The sequence below is a fragment of the Phoca vitulina genome, unplaced genomic scaffold (genome assembly GCF_004348235.1).
Source record: "Phoca vitulina isolate PV1807 unplaced genomic scaffold, GSC_HSeal_1.0 scaffold4, whole genome shotgun sequence".
NCBI classification, from domain to species: Eukaryota; Metazoa; Chordata; class Mammalia; order Carnivora; family Phocidae; genus Phoca; species Phoca vitulina.
The window spans coordinates 76,882,287-76,903,169 of NW_022589707.1; the positions used below are offsets into that span (position 1 = coordinate 76,882,287).

At 45.0% G+C, this 20,883-nt stretch overlaps 1 protein-coding gene across 3 annotated transcripts in view; it reads left to right on the forward strand.

Annotated features, from left to right (window-relative positions):
- The window catches only part of MAGI2 (membrane associated guanylate kinase, WW and PDZ domain containing 2), a 1,320,571-nt gene that overhangs the window by 1,292,552 nt on the left and 7,136 nt on the right, over positions 1 to 20,883 (forward strand). Inside the window, exon 23 of one of the 3 annotated variants that reach the window (XM_032401137.1) lies at positions 20,441 to 20,585. The exons of 1 other annotated variant lie outside the window; for it this stretch is intronic. In XM_032401137.1, the coding sequence (XP_032257028.1) occupies positions 20,441 to 20,497 (57 nt within the window). In that variant the 3' untranslated portion in view covers positions 20,498 to 20,585. Of the gene's footprint in view, positions 1 to 20,440; positions 20,586 to 20,883 lie in introns of those variants that run through there. One more of the 3 variants, XM_032401139.1, reaches the window with a different exon arrangement.

Below are 20,883 nucleotides of genomic sequence, written 5' to 3' on the forward strand. Positions count from 1 at the left end.
TTCCTAAGTTAGAATGTACAGACTGCGGCCAAAATGGAGGTTGTTAAAGTCCTCTTTCAAGATGTTTCCCTTATTATTTCTAGTAGCTTTAATTATATATATTAATTAGAATTCTTAACCTGTAGAAAACTTGGAATTCTTAATCCTTAGAAAGCTTAATTCCTAGGGATGCCTGGCTGGCTCAGTTGGTAGAATGTGTGACTCTTGATCTGGGGGTCATGAGTTTGAGCCCCACATTGGATGGAGAGATCACTTGAAAGAAAGGAAGAAGGAAGGAAGGAAGGAAGGAAGGAAGGAAGGAAGGAAGGAAGGAAGGAAGGAAAAAAGAAAGAAAATTTAATTTCTAGTGAATACTAATATTACCCAAAATTGGGTTTACCTATTGCTGAGTCTTGAGCCGGAAGACACAACCAAGTCAAAGAATAGGAAAATTTCTGCTTCTGTTACTCATCCATTCTGCCACATGCCTGTCCTTGAATCCCTTCTCATGACAAAACCTAGAACCTTTGGCAACTACTTTGGGTCTGGCTAGATCGAGGACCCAGGGCCTGGGGACGCCCCAGTTCAACCAGCAACATCTTTTTGGTGACCACAAATGGACTAGGTAACAGCGGGTTGAGTGACTCTCTTCATTGGTGAGTCTCCAACTCTCGCCTTCCTTGTGCTGGAGAGTTGCTTAGTCACTGTCCTCCTTTGTTCTGCTTTCACTTTCCCATACACCTGGGAAAAGGCCCAGAGGTGCTAGAAGCAAGAGGGCATGAGATGTGCTGAGAATGAGCATGTGAGCCAGCTCTTCTGAACCCACAGCAGGCTCCCTTGGATCATTCCCAGGGTTTGGACACTTCAGGGCACATGGTGGACACAGTTGGGGACCTATGCATGAGACCTGACATCGAAAGAGGATTTTTGCAGATGGGATCATGTTCAGATGAGGTCATTAGGGTGGATCTTAATCCAACGTGACCAGCAACCTGAGAAAGCAGAGCCTAACCCACATGGAAACTGTCCAGGAAATGAAGGCTCCATCCTGCAATGTAAGAAAACCATCCCGGAGACCCCACAGCACACAGGCCTATGCCCCTCTTCCATAATACAATCTTCCAATGTGGCACAAGACATATTTACTAACACACCCAAACATCTTTAGTTTCCCTGCAATAAGAAGACAAAAATAGGTAAACTTAGACTTGTTAGCAATTAATGTTTCAGTATTTTATTTTACTTGGAAATGATCTAGACAATGAATTCTCATCATTTAATTTAACTTAACAAAATTCTATGGGTGGAAGTTACCAAAGAGATTTGGGAAACTAAGTAAACATTTCATAAAGAAATCATTGCAAAAAAAAAAGTTCACCTAAAAACTCTTATTTCACTCACATCTACTTAATTCATTTGTTCTTAACAATCATACCTCAATTACTCATGAAAATTTCATGAGATATTAAATCAATTGGCTATCATCTTAAGATTTTCTTTCGTTTGTTTTTTGTTTGGTTGGCTTTTTGCTGACAAATTTTGTAACAAAAATAAAATGAATTTATTTGAGTTTTAGTGGAATACAAGTACTATGCTTAATGTGGATAACTCTAAAGACATGTCTGTATTAATTAAACCAGCAAACTTAACTGAAAATACCCTAGATCACATAAACTTGAAAAACATTTGGGTTAGTTTCTGTCATATTCCTGAGATTTAGAAATGCTTAATTTATAAGCACTTAATTTTAAGCCAATCAATAAACAGAGCTCTTTTACAAATTAATTTTGGCAATGCCATCCGGGGGTAGAAAAATATCATATCTATATTGTACATATATACATACAAACAGATCTTGTAGCTTTTAATTTTAAAAATTTAGCAATGAATCAGACATAATAGAAACCTCACTAGTTTATAAGTTAAGTTTACCCACTCAGATGGCTAAAGCTTTTTACTATTCATATTAGTGAAGATGCCTGATTTGTAGCTGATTTGTATTTGTCTTTGACAAGTAATCTTATGGAAACTATGGAGGAGCCTGTATTTTTTAAAAGGCCTCTTTTTCTTTTCTTTTCTTTTCTTTTCCTTTTTCCCCTTTAGTTTTAGATGAATATGGGCATTATTTTAGATACCTCCTGGGGTGTTTACATTTCAAAGATATAGTAAGATTTACTTCTTCAAGGAAGAAAGAAAGAATGGAAGTTCCTCCAAGAAGGACTTTGGTTTCCTAAGGCCAATAATTCACGAGCCTTTTGAGATAAATAGGGGAAGTTTTAAGATTGGTAAAAAGGAATAGATGGACCTTGGATTGCTTCTAGAGCTACACTTTTTTTTTTTTTTTAGTTTTGCAAAGACTGAGATAAGAACAGTTGCTCTCAATTTTTTTTTCCCAAGGAATTGAGTTGCAGCCTAAATGATATCAAAGGGCTGATCCACTCATCCAGATACATCATCTCCATTTGCTTCTCTTCCTGTGGGCACATGGTTTCCTTTCAGCTTTGGAGAAGAGACCTTACAAAATCCTATCTGGCTTTGAATATCAGCTTCCAACTTCTAATCAACTTTTAGCCACAGAACTTCTACCCTTTCCCCCCAAAAAAAATTAAAATATCTTGTCAGTTTTTAGCTGGGACAAGTGGTAAATATTTGGGCAATACGGAACAACTTCATGCATCAAGAGATGTCTTCAAAGACGGTGCAAAGGTTACTACCTTCTCAAGATCCAGAGTCACTCCCGAAGAGAGTCAAAAGAACCAAGACCCTGTAGGTCTTGGGCAGATAGAAAGCCAAGCCAAGCTCTTAGGACACAGAACAAGCTTAGTAGGATTGTGCATTTTTTGTTTTTTGTACCTACAGGTTCTAGAACAGCAGTTTTTAGACATAAAATAAGCAGGTGTACTGAAAGGTGGCATGCTTAATTCTTTGGATTTTAGGAAGGAGGAATTTACGTTGAATGTGGAGTTTTAGTTTTTGTTCTAAGTCTAATTTCTGTTCTTTCATCTTATAAAAAGGAGTCCCGAAGGCTGGCCATTATAATTCCTTGTATCCACTTTTTAATTTGGTCTTTTCCACAGGTGCCAATAAGGCGATAGTTTAGGATGAGAGCTCTCCAAAATTTCTCAAATATAGAAGTTTTCAATTCAAAAGATCCATCCTCTGGCCATTGACAAGTGGGACCTATTAATCTCAACAGTGACTCAAACTAATAAGCTTCTTTATGGCTTGACCAAGGATGCAAAAAACATTCCAAAAGAGAATGCAAAATACGCAGCCCTCACGAGAGCCAGCAAGTTCACTGCCAAAAGTTGTCTAGGAAAGCAAAAGCCTTAGTTGCACAGGTGGTAAGGATGGTGTAGTGACAGCAGGGTCCCTGGTTTCCCACAAGAACGTGAGATGCCTCCAGCCACAAACCTGCTAATCTGAGACACCAGGCAGGTGCTACTGAAACAAACCTTTCCCAGCACTACCGAAGAAACTAAGGTGGAGGCTACCAAAGCTTCTTAAGGACTGGGGCCCTTTACGGCAACTCCCCTGAGAGCTGGCATGGCTGGGCGAAGACAGTGCTGCTTGTGACTTTGTGTCACAGAACCCCAGGCTGTTCCCCCGGCCACCCACGTGCACCAGTAGACGTACCTTCCCGATGGTTGGGAACAGAGAGAATATTCTCACTAGTCACAGAGCCAAGCTCTCAGGACATAGAATGAGATGAAAGGAAAAGCCTCATCCAGTTTTCACACAGGGGACTCACAGCCAAGTTTGCTTCAGCAGATGCGGCTCTGGTAACCACGAGCCCGCCAGTCTGTGCGGCCAGCTTGAACAGCAGGCTTGTAGTGCCTTTGCCCGCGTTCTGCCCGAACGATGGTTCTTCCTCCTTAGGACAAACGACACAAAAGACAGAGACAGAGAAAAATACTGACCATCTTTGGGAGGAAAAGGATCGATAAAAACCAGGAGTGCTCATTACCAACTTTTTCCTTTTTTTAACCAGAGTGGCTATACCCGAGCAATTAGTTCCACAAATATTTTATCCTGCTAAACTAAATTTAGAAAAATTAAAAAAAAAAAGGATTCTCATCATGCATGCTTCCATCAGAGACCTTGCAGGCAGAGATCTGGGAAACCCTCATGGAAAGAATTCTTACCTTCTGTTGGCACTTGTCAGACCTGTCAGGACCTCTCAGCTGTAGCAGCCTCGGAGGGAGCAATATCCCCACAGGACGTAAATCCTGCCGACGCTGCCAACTCTCAGGGAGGGAAAGTTTTTCCTCTACCCTTCTAGATTCTTCTGGCGGTCTAATCAGCCAATAAGGCGATAATCAGACAGATTAACAGGAGAAAGACAGATGGAACCACATATGCAGAGGGGCCCCATAAGAATATGAGACCCACAGGCAGTCAGGCAGATGAAGCTTATGTGGTACCTGAGCTCAGGAGAAGAGGATAGGGGTTTGGGGCTTCCAGGGAGAGGAAGGCATTTCACAGGAGGATGGGAAGAGCAGATGTTCGCCATGCCAGGCAGACAAGTCTTGCTGACATAAAACAAAGTTATCTTTGGTGATAGCTCTCTTTCTTGTTGCAGGCACCCCCATCTAAATGTTTCTGGACAGTTTAGGGGGGAGGTAAAAAAAAAAAAAAACTTCTTGAGTCTTTGTTTCTTAAAAATAATCAGCCTAGGGCACTTGGGTGGCTCAGTCATTAAGCGTCTGTGTACTATAACAAATATATATATAATCCCGCTTTAGTGTACACACACACACCAGAAATAAGACAGAAAATACATAAAACACAGGGGCGCCTGGGTGGCTCAGTCGTTAAGCGTCTGCCTTCGGCTCAGGTCACGATCCCAGGGTCCTGGGATCGAGCCCTGCATCCAGCTCCCTGCTCAGCCGGAGGCCTGCTTCTCCCTCTCCCGCTCCCCCTGCTTGTGTTCCCTCTCTCGCTGTGTCTCTGTCAAATAAATAAAATCTTTAAAAATAATAATAATAATAATCAGCCTAAAATAATCCTCATGCCAAAGAGACACATTTTGGGGTGGCAAATTTTGCTCCCCTACAATTCATACGCATTTATTACAAATATATGAGGTTTCTCCACGTTTCTGTAAATTACTAAGGTTGGCTCCCGTTCTACTTTCAAGAAAGGGGACTGAGTGATCTCTGACTGATCTATTGATTTTTCACTCAATTGATATTTATTGAACACGGAGTCGTATGTGCCCAGCACCGCTAGACGCTGAAGGTGCAACCAGGAACAAGACAGATCACAGGCCCTGTCTAGGAGAATTTATATTCTAGGAACAGAGACACACACAAATACGTTGTAGTAAGTGCTGTCAAAGAAACCAAGGAGCTGAACCAGGAAAGAACCACTTCGGACGGGGTGGTGAGAGAGGCCTCTGAGGAGGTGATACTGAAGCGGAGGGGTCTACCCCTGTGACGCCACGAGGGGCCCAGCGTTTAGGCTACAAGTGCGCTGTGCGCACGCGGCCCAGGAACTAGCTCCGCCTCCTTCGGCAGGTGGGTATCGTTCAGGGGGAGCCTGCTGCACAAATTTGGCCTTTGTGTCGGGGTCTGCTCCGCTGCCGGCGACTCACCAGCAACCCCTCTGCACCCAGTGGCCACTATGCTTTCCGCAGGCCGGCCTCGGCCCCTGCGCGCCTGCAGCCCCCTGTTTAGGCCGCTGCACTAGCGCTCCGCGGGGCTTGCTGGTGGGTGCGGCTTTTGCTGTACGTGCACAGACCTGTTAAAGTCCAGCGCCCAGATGAACCATTATGTGCAGCGATAGTCAAATCGAGTTTCTCGTATTTTTCCTCAGTTCCGTTTTATTCCTGGAGAAGTGACTTCAATAAAAAGCCTTATCTTTTGCTAAAATGAAATTCAACCCGCTTGAAATCAGACATTATGTATGAGCCCTAAGTGCTACAGAAATTGATACCCACTGGCTTGTTTCTAGGAAGGTCTGAGGCTCTATTTGCAGAGCTAAAAATTCACGGGCAGTATTTATCAAAACCCAGCCCAAACTCTCCTTTTTAAGGTGAGGCAGACTCACTGCCTCCCACAGCACCCCCCACCCCCTCGCCCCAGACCACCTTGCGTCTCCAGCTGGCCTCCTTTATGGTGTCAAGCCCCACTATCCACACCCTGCGCCATACCGCCCCTTGCCCCCCACACTCCGTGGGAACTATAGCTTGAACATGGTTCAGGGCTCCGCGGGTTTCCAATAGTATCATCCTTTGTGCTTGATGATCAAAGCAGGGGAGATGCTGGAGGAGGCTTTCACAACCCCATGGGTAGGGAGTAAAGTTCTTTGGCATCATCAGCGGCCTGATGGGGGCAAAAGGGTGTAATAACCAGGGACATGCAATTGGAGCTAAGGTTACAGCAGCCCTGGGGTCTTAAGTTCAGAGAGAGGCGTGTGATCCCATCCGGGCCAGGTGTGGACGGTGCCGACATGGTGGGCCACAGCCTCTGCTTGCCTCCATGACTGCTCTTTTTATCCGGATGCCTCCTGGGCTCTGCTCCTTTCTCAGGAGGTGACATTTGGATGACAGAATGCACGCACAGCATTTAGCATTAAGAATAAGTGCCCAGCGAATGTTAGCAGTTTGGGGTTTTGCTTTGTTTCGTTTTACCGTTATCATGATTATTTACAACTGCTTACTATGTGCCCAAAACTGTGGCAGATGCTCACTTAACTTTTACAAAAGTGTGGGCAATTTTAATTTTCATAACAGATGTCTGAGGTAGATAATGTGTCGTTTGGGCTCGGAGAAGTTAAGTAATTTGCCCAAAGCTACGCAGCCGGTCAGTAGTAAAGCTAAGATGTAAATCTACGCTGCCTCAACTCTAGATTTCAGGACTCTTTCCTGTCTCCCGTGTTCATGAATCCTGCCATTACAAGGTCAGGCTCGAACCTTCCAGTGAGTCTCCAGCACCTGCTGAATGGACTCCGCGGTCTTCTGCATGCCAGTCCGATGAGGAAGCTCATCATCGTTTCCTCTCCCGTCATACTTCAGCTCACGGGCTAGGTTTCGACCATGGTGGTCTCTCCGGAGCCCCCTCCAGGATCATGCCCATGGCCCAGAACCTGAACCTGGGAATGAGCGTGGGCATGTCTGAGTGCAGGGAAGTCCGGATTATGTGGCTCACTCTGGAACATAATGAAAAGCTTAGTTTGGGGTATGTGAAAGTGAGAGATGTGGGTTTTTTTCTCTCTTCAAGGTAGGCAAGAGCCGGGCATGATTCAAAGCAGAAGAGAAGCAACCACTTGAAAAAAGGCTCATTATTGAAGAACTAGGGGATGACATTGCTACTGCTAACAAAATTTTAATCCATCTAGTTTTCACTTCAAGACCATTTCCTCAGGGAGCCTCCCTGAGCTCCTAAAGGCGGTTAGCACCTCATTAAATGCTTCTGTAGCACTCTTTGCTTTCCTTAACTTTCTTTTGATGATACCTCACATTTGCAATCATTTGTTCTCTATCTAAATCACGTAACAAGCTCTGCGAGGGCAGGAATGTCATCCTGTTCGTGCTGAATTCCCAGCAGTCGACACAGTGCTTGGCACAGAGTAGATGTTCGATAAATATTCATTAACAGCGAGATTAATAGTTTTTCTCTGCCCGAAGAGCAACCATGCTTCCGTTTGCCAATACTAATAAGAGAAAAGGAAATTGCATTTCTTTATAAAAGAATCTAAGACAACATGATACTCTGATGGAAGCAACACACATCGAATAAGTCTTAGTTTGTGTGTAATTTCTTTGTCAATATCAGTGGATGACTCACCTGTAAGATAAGGAGGAGGATCCCCCACCCTGACCACGCTCCTGCTTGAAAGCTTCTCCACTGTCTTTAGGGTGATGTTCTCCCCAACCTGCTCTCCCAGCCTTCTCTTCTTCCACTACTCCAGACACCCCTCAGCATTCCCACAACCCACTGAGCACTTGCTGATCCCACTTTCTGGAATACTCTTCCGTACTTTCTGTGTCTATGCTCCCTTTAAAGTTAAACTGAAACCATCTCCACGTCCCAAACGCAGAACAATCTGTTCTCGTGTGTGCCCACCCCACAGCACTCCGTACTTGCATCTGGAAGTCTAGAAATCTGAAATTGTGCACGAGGAGTTCCTTGAGGCCCGTAATTGTGTCTTGCTCATTTTCACATGACCGGTGCCTAGCACACGCCTGCCCAATGGTCAGCGCATCTTCTAGTGAATAAATACACAAGAAAACCTCAGGTCCCCCTTGACTCTTCTCTTTCACTCACACCCTATATCCAGTCCATCAGCAGGTCCAGCCTAGTCTGTCTTCAAAACACAGCCTGAGTCTGGCCCCTTCCCACCACCTGCCTCACCTAGGACACCGTTATCTCCTGTCTGGGCCTCAGTAGCCTCCAGACTGGTGTCTTGCTTCCGCTAGCAATGCGTTCTGTACACAGTAGCCAAGTTGGCCTTTTAAAATGTTCACCTGCATGAGACCATCCAATGGGCTCCAAAATACTTAGAATAAAATTCAAAATCCTTACTGAAGCCCTGTTCGATTTCACTCTTGCCTTCTTCTGCCTCCCGATCCAACTTACCATTCCTCCACCACACAGAGCCCTCCCTGTGCACGTGTTCCGTCTTTGCCCACATGACTTGCTACTTGGCATTCAAGTCCCCGCTCAGGGTCAGCTCATCCACGAGGCCTTCCCTCACCACCTTACCTAACACAGCACCCCGCATTTCTCTCCACCTCCCTGCCTTACCTTATTTTCTTGTGTGGTACTGATCCACATCAGACTTATTATTACCTATTTGTATATTAATTTTCTTTCTCTTTCACTATGATACTAAGGCCCATGAATTTCACAGGTGTATTTTCAGTGCACAGACCTGTATAACATAAGTAGTAGGTGTTCAATAAATGTTTGTTGGATGGGGGAAAAGAAAAAAGGTTTCCCCAGGCATCTGCCAAAAATGGCAGAAAGGCAGGTCTGGTGCTACATGACCCCCAGGAACCCATCACGGCCCATCATTGCCAAGCGGTTACTGCTGGGCTGGAAGGTGGTGGTTGTGCACTGTGAGGGCAATGAACACTTCTGGCAATTTCTACAGAAACAAGTTAAAATACCTGGCCTTCCTCAGCAAGTGGATGAACACCAACCGGTCCTGTGGCCCCTACCACATATTTGGGTGAACAGTAGGGACATGCTGCCCACCAGACTGAGGCCAGGCCGTCCTGACTACCAGGGTGTTGGATAGGACCCCACCACCCTGTGACAAGAAAAGCAGTTGGTGGTTCCTGCTGCCCTCGAGGCTGTGTGTCTCCTCCTCCGTGAAAGTTTGTCCACCTGGGATGCCTGGCTCACAACACTGGCTGGAAGTACCAAGAGGTGACAGCCATCCTGGAGGGGAAGAGGAAGGTGAAGGCCAAGATCCATTAGAACAGTTCATGAGGTTAGAGAAACAAACCGAACAGAACATGGAGAAGGAATTTGAGCAAAATACAGAGATCCTCAATACCCAAGGATTCCCAGGGTGGACGCATTAAAGCTGGTTTATTCCTCATGCTTGGCCTGACCTTCCCTTCCTCCATCACCATCCTGGGATGTGGGGGACCCGAGGGCTGCCATCCAGGTGCCACCAGTGCTGGGGGCTTACACGGCTAGGGAAACAGAAAGGACTTAAGTCACTGCTCCTATTTAAGAAAGGCTTTCTTTAAAAAGTTACTTTACACATGTCTAAGATTTGTGAAGGCATAATTTATCTATGACCTACTTTAGAAAATCAAGTGTAGGAACAACCAGTTCCTTCGGTTTCAGTATTTGCAGAAGGGAGCTGGGAAACCATCATCGGCAGGGAACCCTGCGCTGTGAGTGGGGCATCTGTTTGAAACTTTTCACATGGTTGTGTGCTATACGCTGCAGCTGTTAGGATGTGGGAAGGTGCCTGTGGGGGGCGGGGGGGATGAGCCTGGTGTGGTACAAGTGTATTCACAGTCGTGCACAGGCGGGGAAGACCTACACCCATGAGGTTACAGGCATTGTCCTTGCTGCTTCCCTGTGTTTTGTGATCAGAAGTCAGCCAGTTCTTTTTAAAGGAAAAAAAAAGGATAGCTAGAGCTGCTGGCTCCTGGGTCCCAACATAGAGAGAGAGAGAGAGAGAGAGAGAGAGAGATGGATGAGAGGACAGTATTTTGAGAAATAAAACTGGATACAGGAAAAAAATAATGGATGGAATATGATTACAACAACATTGGATGACTCCAGACACAAGAGCTTTGCTTCCACTAATTCATTTCCTTTTTAAAGAGCCAGAATTACTCTTCACTATAGGAAACAAACCGAGGGTTGCTGGAGGGGAAGTGGGGGGCGATGGGGTAACAGGGCGATGGGCATTAAGGAGGGCACGTGATGTGATGAGCACTGGTGTTATACGCAACTGATGAATTATTGAACTCTACATCTGAAACTAATGAAGTACTGTGCGTTGGCTAGTTGAAATTAAATTAAAAAAAAAAAAAGAAAGAAAGAAAGAAAGAGCCAGAATTGTTAAAAAGGGACTGTGTTCCCCGGGGACATTCTGATGGGGGATGTAGGGGCACATCACTTGCGGGGCCTCAGAGGCAGGTTAATCTGATGCCTGAGTCTTGCCCATGAATGGCTTACAGAAACAGATGAAGGGCGTGTGAAGAGGATCTTGTCTGGGTACGACAGAGGCATGGGTTTAGTTGGAGATCAAGAGTATCCTCCGAGTGGCTTGTTTCCATTTCTTCTGTCTTTGCAAGAGGTGGTTATTATCAGTTTCCATCGTTTCTCCCGTGAAATAAGTGCCTTACGATTGATTATTTTCATCCCTATTTCCACTCTCTGCCACCTCAGACAGGGCTGTACTTGTGTGAATGAAGAACACGATTCTAGAAAAGCTTTAAGATTAAAGGTGCTTTCTAAAGATTAGTGTAAAACCTTTTCGATTCAGATTCTGCTAACTCTGTGAACTCAGAATTCATCCTCAGTTTCACTGGGCTAAGACTTATCTTAGTGCAGTGGTAAGGGAGGCGGGGAGGTTACTAAGCAAACTAATGGTGGAAACATTATTTGCAAAAGGTGTAACCACTGTAAAAAGACTTTTTCGCACCAGGCTTAGAAACAGTTTATCAGCACTATTAATTATTTCACATTTTAAAAAATTGAGGTGTAATTTACATACAGTAAAATTCACCCTTTTCAGTGTACAATTACTCGTTCTGAAAAACCCATACAGTTATATAATCACTACCATAATCAAGATACAGAATAGTTCCATAATCTCCCCAGAATTCTCATTCTCCATGTCGTCAAGCCTCTTCCCACCCCCAAGCCCTGGAACCCACTAATCGGTTTTCTGCCCCTTCAGTAGTATCTATTCGAGAATGTCACATAAAGGGGATAATACAGAATGTAACATTTTCGACCTGACTTCTTTCACTCGGCCTGAGGGGGCTGAGACTCGCTCGTGCTGTTGGGTGGATAAGTAACTTGTTCCATTCCGTGGCTGAGCACCATCCATCCTGCCCCAGTGTGTTCACCCGTTCACCAGCTGATGGACATTTGGGTTGTTTCCAGTTTCTGGTGAATCAGAATAAAGCTGCTGTAGAAATCCACACACAGGTTTTTGTGTGAACTTCAGTTTTTCTTTCCCTTGTGTAGATAACCTCAGAGTGGGATGATGGTGGTCTAGAGTCACTAAATGTTTCACTTTTTAAGAAACTGCCAAACTGTTTTCCCAAGTGGCTGTTCTACTTCTCATGTCCAACAAAAACATATGAGAGTTCCTAGCGGCTCCACGTCCTTGCCTGTTATTTTCAGGTTGTTGTTTTGGTTTGGTTTGGTTTTTACTTTAGCCATATTAGTAGTCGTGTAGTGCTATCTCATTGTAGTTTTATTTTTATTTTTTTAAAGATTTCATTTATTTATTTGTCAGAGAGAGAGAGAAAGAGACAGTGCATGAGCAGGGACAGCGGCAGGCAGAGGGAGAGGGAGAAACAGGCTTCCCGCTGAGCAGGGAGCCCGATGCAGGACTCGATCTCAGGACCCCGGGACCATGACCTGAGCCGAAGGCAGACGCTTAACTGACTGAGTCCCCCAGGTGTCCTTCATTATAGTTTTAATTTGCATTTTGCTATTAGTCATGTTGAGCATCTTTTTATGTGCTCATTTGCCATTCAGATATCATCTTTGGTACCCTCTTTTGCCCATTTTTAAAATTGGGTTTAACTATTTAATGGCTGACACGTATATAAACATACAGATTATTTCATTTGATCACAACTCTGGGAGGGAAGCAGGGCAGATATCCTTACCCAACTCTCAGTTTTCCATTTCCCTGAGCAGTTGGGGCTGGAATGGTTAAATGACCTGCCCAAGTCCACACCGAGTGGCAGTACTAACTAGAGCTTGACGCCAGGCCTGCCGCTGTCACGTTCCTCCGCGAGCTGCCGGCTACTCTTCCTGAAGACACACCGGCCACTGTCTACTCGGCAGGCCTGCGCTCTGTCCGCGGCGTATCCGGGCGGCTACACCGGCCCAGGCGAAGTGATGGCAAGGTCCGGCCTCTGCTTGCCAGCTCCGCTGCAGACATTTCCATCCCCTTCCTCCAGCAAAACTTCCCCGTACTTTGTCTCCCTTCCCTGGAGTCCAACTCCCGGCTACTACTACATAGAAAAAAAAATCTATCAAACAAATCTTCCCTGACTTTCTCCCCTTCCCACCCCTGAATGGGGATTTTTGCATTTTAACAGGGGCTTTTAGAGACACCTCTTCTTCGTGTAGTGGTTTTTAAACTGTTGTATTAGAGCTTCAGGGTTCCTGAGAAATGGCCTAAAGACCAGGGCAGGTGTGACGGTTACCTGAGGGCAGGTAGGTGGGCAGATGGATGGACTAGGTCATGGGGATTAAGTAGGGCAGAAGAGACCAGTGCAGGTGGGAGGGGGTGAATGGTAAGAGGCTTTGGATCCACCCCACCTAACCAAAGTCGTTCCGTTTTTATTTGTTTCACAAATCGGGCTTTCATTTAAGATTTTATTTGAAAAGAAGAATGTGTTGCTTTCCAAAACATGCTTAAAATAAATGAACCAGCGTATTTCTCGTATATCCTGTCATGCAGATATTTTACTCATTGAGACTGATCTCTGAGCATCCCCACATTCCCAGGTCAACCTGGGTCATCAAGATTTTACCTCGTTGAAAAATAGAGCTGAGTTACATAATCTGCACTCCCTGACACACTTCTGATGGTTTATACTAAGATAATAACCCCTTTTGGCCCTTGAGGCATACAGAGGCCCTTGAGGCTTGGCCCGATTCTTCAGACCTTGATCATTTCCATCTGTTTACTCCAGTGCACTGACTAAATGTATTTTAAATATATATATATGTATATTTATTATGTATAAAAATATGTAAGTAATATATTTTTCTACATGGGTCCTGATGTGGAAAAAGTTAAAAAGTACCAAAATAGAGTAGTGGCTTGGGCCTGGGCTCTGGAGTTACGTAGTCAGTTGTCCTGATTCTCACTTATCAGCTGGGTGGCCCTGGCACATTGCCTAATGTATCTAAACCTCAGTTTCCCCATCTATGAAGTGGGGATAATAGCACCGGATTGCCCAGAGCTGTTGTGAGGATTAAAGGATCATGTATAGGACCCACCTGGCACAGTTCCTGTGATGGATGAAGCCCTCGGTAAATGGTAGCCCCATCATCAATAGGACCATTAGCCCTGAGATTTGCCCCTTCACCCCTGGAGGTCAAGTTTGCCACAGGTTTACTGCTGTACCTTTGATTATGCTCTCAAAATGAGTATAAACATGAAGCAAAGATAAGCAAATACGGTCACAATTTTTAAAGGTATTGATGTTTAGAACACCTCGTTTACATCTCTCTGGTAACAAAGGTGACACAAATACATGTTTGAATGCCATTAACAATGCCTCCAGACAGGAAACAGTGCTTCAGAAAGAGCAAAAAGCAAAGGAAAATCATTAATTTGTTCAGAAGTTTTTTAAAGGCACATCTTTCTTTGTATTTTGTTACAAAAAGCAATCACCTTAGTGATGGTTGAACAGATCCAAATGAACCATTATGGCTTGGACCCATCCTTAAAAGATTTTTCTTTTGAACACCAAATGACTTCACATTACTGTCCTTTGATCTACTCTAGTCATTTTTTATATTTTCCTGTAATATTCTAAATTAGAAGAAAATATAGTTCAGTATAATCACATCAGTATTCTCCAGCCCAGCCAACTGTAGGTTGCAACAGGAAAGGTTTTTATAAGAAGGAGGAACACTTACCAAATCCATGGATCTCTTTGCAGAGTAAGTTCATTCATTTGAGCAGTAAAAGTAGGCCTTGAACTGACTCAGTGTTTCCAATACCTAGTAGGAGTATTTTCAGTTCAGTCCAGGTCAAAGTGTGACACTGTGAGGGAAATTTTTAAAAAATATAGTCTTATCCCTGCCCTTAAGAAATCTAATTTCCTTATCCTCTGATTCCAGCTCATGTTCCCAGCATGTTCACAAATTAACACCCTCACCGTGGTGACGGCCCTTTCTGTGTCCCAAGGTTCAGACACAAATGGCAATCAGAGCCTCCATTTAGAATAATGATGGATCTACCTCTGACAGAATCACTTTTGATGGAGGTTTCTAGGATACTACCCCAGAAGAAGAGATGAGTCCCATTTCACAATCAAAATAGAGGATAGCGGGGCGGCTGGGGGGCTCAGTCGTTAAGCATCTGCCTTTGGCTCAGGTCATGGTCCCAGGGTCCTGGGATCGAGCCCCGCATCGGGCTCCCTGCTCTGCTGGGAGTCTGCTTCTCCCTCTCACTCTGCCCCCCCCCCCAGCTTGTGCTCTTTCTCACTCTGTCTCTCTCAAATAAATAAATAAAATCTTAAAAAAAAAAATAGAGAATAGCAAAGGAGTCTCTAGTGACAGTGTTTCAGCTGAGTTTGTAGAACATCACCCAACTGAGAAAGTCATTCAACTGCTGCACCCCGGACAAGCTACGTAAGCCTGGAACAAGTTACTTAACCTCTCCGTGCCTCAGTTTCCTCATCTGTAAAATGTACAATTTACATGTGGGTAAATACATTAGAAGAGTAACTGGTATCTAGTAAGAGCCTCACTCAATGTTAGCTGTTACCATTATTAGTCATACAATAGTGGTAATACTATTGTTACCTTCCTGAGCACCCTTATCCAAAAGGTAGCCATTAGGCTCTGCGTCCCAGCCCTGTATTGGGAGGAGGAGGGCAGTGCAGGGCCTTGGGGGACCAATCAGCCCAGAGCTGGAAGCCCTCGGGCTATGAGGTGAGATGGGGGGCAGGAGACAGGCCCTCCTTCCCCTGCAGCAATCCCTGGCTCCCTTCTGACCGGTCTCCCTCCCCCTTCAGCACAAGATAAAGTGAACTCTTCCTTGATTCCGGTTACATTTTCCTCTGCACAATTTTTTGCTGGAGATAAGAGCCACCTGGGAAAACCAATAATGCAGATACTTATTTACTGCAATAAGTAGTCTGTTCCTAGTGGGTCACCTCTCTGGTTACTGTCACTTGATTATATTCCATAAAGAAACAAGATGTTGAAACACAGTAGATGAGGTTTTTTGGTTTGTTTTTTAATCTCGGGCATAGCAAGATTACATAGCGGAAGACTACATTTTATGTTTCATATTGCTGAGTTCCTACAAAATAATTCAAGAGGTCATACATCTTTTAACTCAAAGATAATAGTATATTTGTGTGTGTGTGTGTGATTTCTGTACATATATACCATTCATATATATTATGTATTAACCAGCCTATTTTCCAGGATAGAATCCTAGGATCTAGGATAGATCCAAACTGGCGAGAATCAACAAGAAGGGGAAGAAACCTGATCCTAACTTAGGACAGGGACCTGCTTCTCCCCCCAACAGAGTGTGAGATATTTAGGGTCTATCTTGCCTGTAGTTCATCTGAACATTCACTGGCACATTCACTAATGAGTCCCCAGAGATGAAGCTCCTTTAAGCAAAGTCATTACATCATCATGGCTGAGAAGCTTAACAAGGGAAAGAACATCTGTTAAAAGTCAGGGGAACTTAACTGCCTGTTTTCCATCCAGAGCGTCTCCCTCTCTCTCTCTCCACCCCAGGGGCTGCTGATAAAAGCCAAGACCTCTTCCCAGTGCCCTTTCTGTTGCTGGCCTCCTCCCTCTGCACCCCTGCCCCAAATGTATTTATTTCCCCTCCCACTTCAAATACTCACCAGCATTTCACCACCATCCTCCCTCTGGAAACTGACAGAAGTCAGAGATACAAACCTGTTTTTGCTGATTATTCTCTAAATGAAGAGCTGCTCTGACGTATTTGCTCAAGTAGGCATTTGGTTTCAAGTCCTCCATTTCTATTTGTGGAACAGATTGATGCATTCCTCAGATATTCACTGAGCACTTATTACTGTGTCGAACACCATGCTAGGCAGTAAATCCCACTGTGATGAACAAGACCACTGTGGCCACTGCCCTCCTGAAGTTTGCGATCTAGTTGTTGAAACTGATATCAACTGAATAAGCAGGCAGATATATAATGACCAATTATAAGTACTATGAGGAAATAAAAACAAGACGCTCTGGAGGACAGCAGAAGATCTACCTTGGATTGGGGTGATATTTAAGAGTTCTAAAGAATAAAAAAAGAGCCCACCATATGAATAGTTGGGGAGAGAACCTTCTGGGCAGAAGAGTCAGCAATGACATCCCAGAATAGAGAATGAGCTTGGTGCATTTAGGAACTGAACGGAGACCAGTGTGGGTGGAGAACAGAGAATAAATAGAGATGAAGCTGAGGAGGCTGGCAGGGGCCAGATCGTGCAGGTTTTTGTGGATTTTAATCTCGTAGCAGTTAAGAATCCCCTGAAAGTTTTAAGCGAAGGAATGGCATGATCTAATTTGTGTCGCAAAGAGATTGTTGTGGGTGCTGTATGGAGAATCATTAGAGGTAGGCAAGACGAGGGGTAAAGAGAGGAGTGGGTTACTGGAGCAGCCCATGGGAGAAACAGTAGCTTGGCAGGCCCATCCCTTGGGTATGGTAACTAGGTTAGCTGTCCTGAGCTCTGAGCTCAGGTTCACAATCTCCTACATTTAACTTCTCAAGTCTGAACAACACTGAAATTCATTTTTTGAATTCTCTGTCTTTAACAGTATCGCCAAGGGTTTATGAAAGATGTCCACACTATGGCCTTCTTTTGACTGTGATTATCTTGGGCAGCCCACACTGGTTGCATCCTTCTAGGGACTACCCTGGACCTCGGGTGGTGAAAGGGAAGGCAAACCTCAATTGACAGAGTCCAAATATACTTGAAGCTAAGACGAATAAGCCTTGCAGGTGGATTGTATTTGTGAGGTGAGGGAGAGAAAGGAATCAAGAATGACTCCAAGTGACGGTTGTGCCACTCACCAAGATGGGGAAATAAGGAAAGAGTGCAGAAAAATGAAAACTGTTAAACCACTTATATAAATGCCCATCCTTTAAATCATGTTACTTTTAAGATTCAGTTCATTTTAACTTCTGACTAATACTCTCAGTCAATTGTGGCTTGGGACATTCTAGCTTTCAGTTTCTCCCACTATGAGTTTAATGATCTATAAACAAATACTTGAGAAATCTTTTTACAATAAGAGCGATTCTTTTGTGTCTTTGTATTTTGAATGATTTCACCTTCTAGTTTACTGTCAAGAGTAAGATGTTCAGAAATAGATGCTAACCATTCTGTTCAGTGATGATGGGGTCTAGTTCCTGTTGGACCGCAGGGCCACTGAGCATGTCCATTTCCCACGCTTTGATCCTATTTGCAAGGCAACATGTTAGGAAAATTTTCTCAGTATGTAAAAGAGAGTAAAGAAACCCAATGTTTTATTCTTGGCTGACCCATTTTGTAATGTTAGTCAAATTACTTAACCTCTCTCTGCTTCAGTTCCTCCTTCAGGAAATGGTGTGAATAATATCAACCTCCCTGTATCTCACAGTAATGCCAGGCTAGCTAATTGACTCGGCCATACATGATGGAATTGGCAGAGGCGGGGAGGGGGACGGTGTTGGAAAAAGATATTAAAATGTGAAACAGCATTACTATGATCCAAGTTAGAGACTACCATTGCACAGCTACCCTCTAGTGAGGCCTTTTGAAGACCACTGTTAACTCTTTCAGGCAATATCTTCCTGTATGATGGAGTTGCCACGATCTATCATTTTGCTATAACAGTTTGATTTTCAAATTCTAGCCCAGCCAGAAGCAGAACATACTCCAACTTGCAACGAAAACATTTGCATTTGATTTTCGAATATTCCTTTTTTTTTTTTTTAAAGATTTTATTTATTTATTTGACAGAGAGAGAGAGATAGCAAGAGAAGGAACACAAGCAGGGGGAGTGGGAGAGGGAGAAGCAGGCTTCCCGCAGAGCAGGGAGCCCGATGTGGGGCTCGATCCCAGGACCCTGGGATCAAGACCTGAGCTGAAGGCAGAGGCTTAACGACTGAGCCACTCAGGTGCCCCTTGAATATTCCTTGAAGTAGTAGAGCAAAAGCACACCTGAGAATTACAGCATTTGGGAATGGCTGATTTACTGCACTTACTCAAAACCTCACCTACCAGTATGCTAGTTAATGTGGCCCAGTCGTAAGTAGGCAGCTCCTGGGACACAGAAAAGAAATGTGGCTCAACTGTGTGTAAAAAATGCTCATAATCCTCCCATTGCAAAGTGCTTTTCCCTTTGAAAGTGCATGTCTCACCTCTACGAGGTAAACATTTCATCCTCACCTTATAAAAGGAGAAAATGAGGCTCAGAGAGATCAAGTAGTTGATCCAAAATCACATGTTGGTAAATGCCAGAGGCAGGATTAGATTCCAGGTCTTCTGATGCTTTTCCAGGACTTTTTTCTCACTATGTGAACATGATAATAGATACATCTATGAAAAGAAGGAAGAGAAGAACAATGTGCCCTACATAATCCATTCAAATTTCACAGCAAAGGAGAAACTTTTTATAACTGATGTGATATTGTATGGGTGGACCTATCAACCCCACTGCCTTCTTCCTCTCCTTATCTCTTTATAAATCAGCATCAAAAGTACCAGATAAGAATCCTCAAATTTTAACCATTCACAGACTGAGTCTGAATAAGGGCCTCTAATTGTCGGCGACATATGATGTTACAGCGGCAGGAATGGATTCACAGGCACTGAGGCTGATGTGTGGGGCTGAATCTCTGAGCTGGTGAGGAGCCTCTCCTGCCACCCAACATGCAGATACCAGTGCGGTTTCTTTGTTCCCACTCATGACCGCATGCCAATTCTGTGAAGAGAACTTACACTCTAGAAAGATATTCCAAAATTTGAGGATTTCCAAAGGTCTTGGGACGTATTTCTTAGAAATATCAAGGGATGACTGTATTGGATTTTCCTGCTTTAATTTTGATTTAGTGGCTAGAAACTCAAGAGTAATGTTGGTGCTCATAGTAGTAACTAACTCATCTCAGATTCCTAACACGTATGTCCTCCTACTTGGCTTCTGACTAGTTTTAAAAAAAAAAATCATTTCTCATTTTTATCATTCTCTTTTGTGTTTTGTTGTAAATGGTCTCAAGTCATTTCTCAAAGTAGGGAGATTTGAAACCCCAAATAAATGTTGAAACTAGGCTTCCTAGAAAGAATCATTTATCTTAGTCTGGCCCTGCTATAATGTCAGAACTACTAAAAAGAATTAAGGACAATGATTTCTAAAAGACAACAGTAAATGTTTTTTGATGACTTAATCCAAATTCTGAGTCTCTGGTGGTAGCTAATTATGCTTTGAGTGACACCTAATGGTTGAAAGTCACTGTCCCAACTTCTTCCAGAAGACTCAGACCAGTGTTTCTCAAAGCTTGGTTCTTGGACCATCTTCAGAATCTTCCGGGTGCCTGTTAAAAATGCAGGGGAATTCCCGGGCCCCCCGCTACTGAAATCTCTGGAAGTGGGCACCGGGGAATCTGTATTTTTCACAACCACCCCAGGTGATTCCGACGTGTAGTCGAGTTTGAGAACCACTGATTCAAGTGCTGCCAAGCCAGATATCCACACAGGACTGTCAGACCTGAAGGCACCCCAGGGAGTTAGAAGGCGCCAAGGCGAGGGGACGGATTAGGCCGGGCCTTAGCAATGCCCACCCCGAGTCATCAATGAGGGAAGGAGGTGGGGTAAATAAGTCTGGCGGCGGGAGGTGAACACAGAACCCCCGGGGGTGCGGCCGGCTGCCCCGTTGGCAGCGAGGGTGGGAGTGGCGGTGGCGGTGGCTTGGGACCTTGAAAGCAGTCGCCCCTGGCCGCCTGCTCTCGTCCCTACGTAGCGAGAGGTCGCGGGAGCGTGGAAGGGCTGCGCGGCGCGGCTCCTAACGCCTGTCTTCCTGTCCCACAGACGAACCCAGCTCCTGGAGTTCTCCCGCTGCCGCCTCCCCAGGTCTGCCGGAAGTAGGCGTCTCCCTCGAAGACGTCCTCTCTCCATTCTCTCCATCACATCCAGCCCCACCCTCCGACCCTTCCCACCAGATAGGCCCAGACCCAACTTGGGATATCAAAAGGGAACACGACGTTAGGAAACCAAAGGAGCTTTCAGCCGGCGGCCAGAAGAAGCAGCGCCTCGGGGAGCAGAGGGAGCGCTCGGCGAGCCCGCAGAGGGCCGCCCGGCCGAGGCTCGAGGAGGCACCCGGCGGCCAGGGGCGGCCCGAGGCCGGCAGGCCCTCCTCGGAGGCCAGGGCGCCCGGGCCCGCGGCGGCGGACGCGGCGGACGCGGCGCGGCCCGGCGGGAAGGAGGGGCCCCGCGCCGCGGCGGGCCCCGAGCTCGGCCGGCGCGAAGGCCCC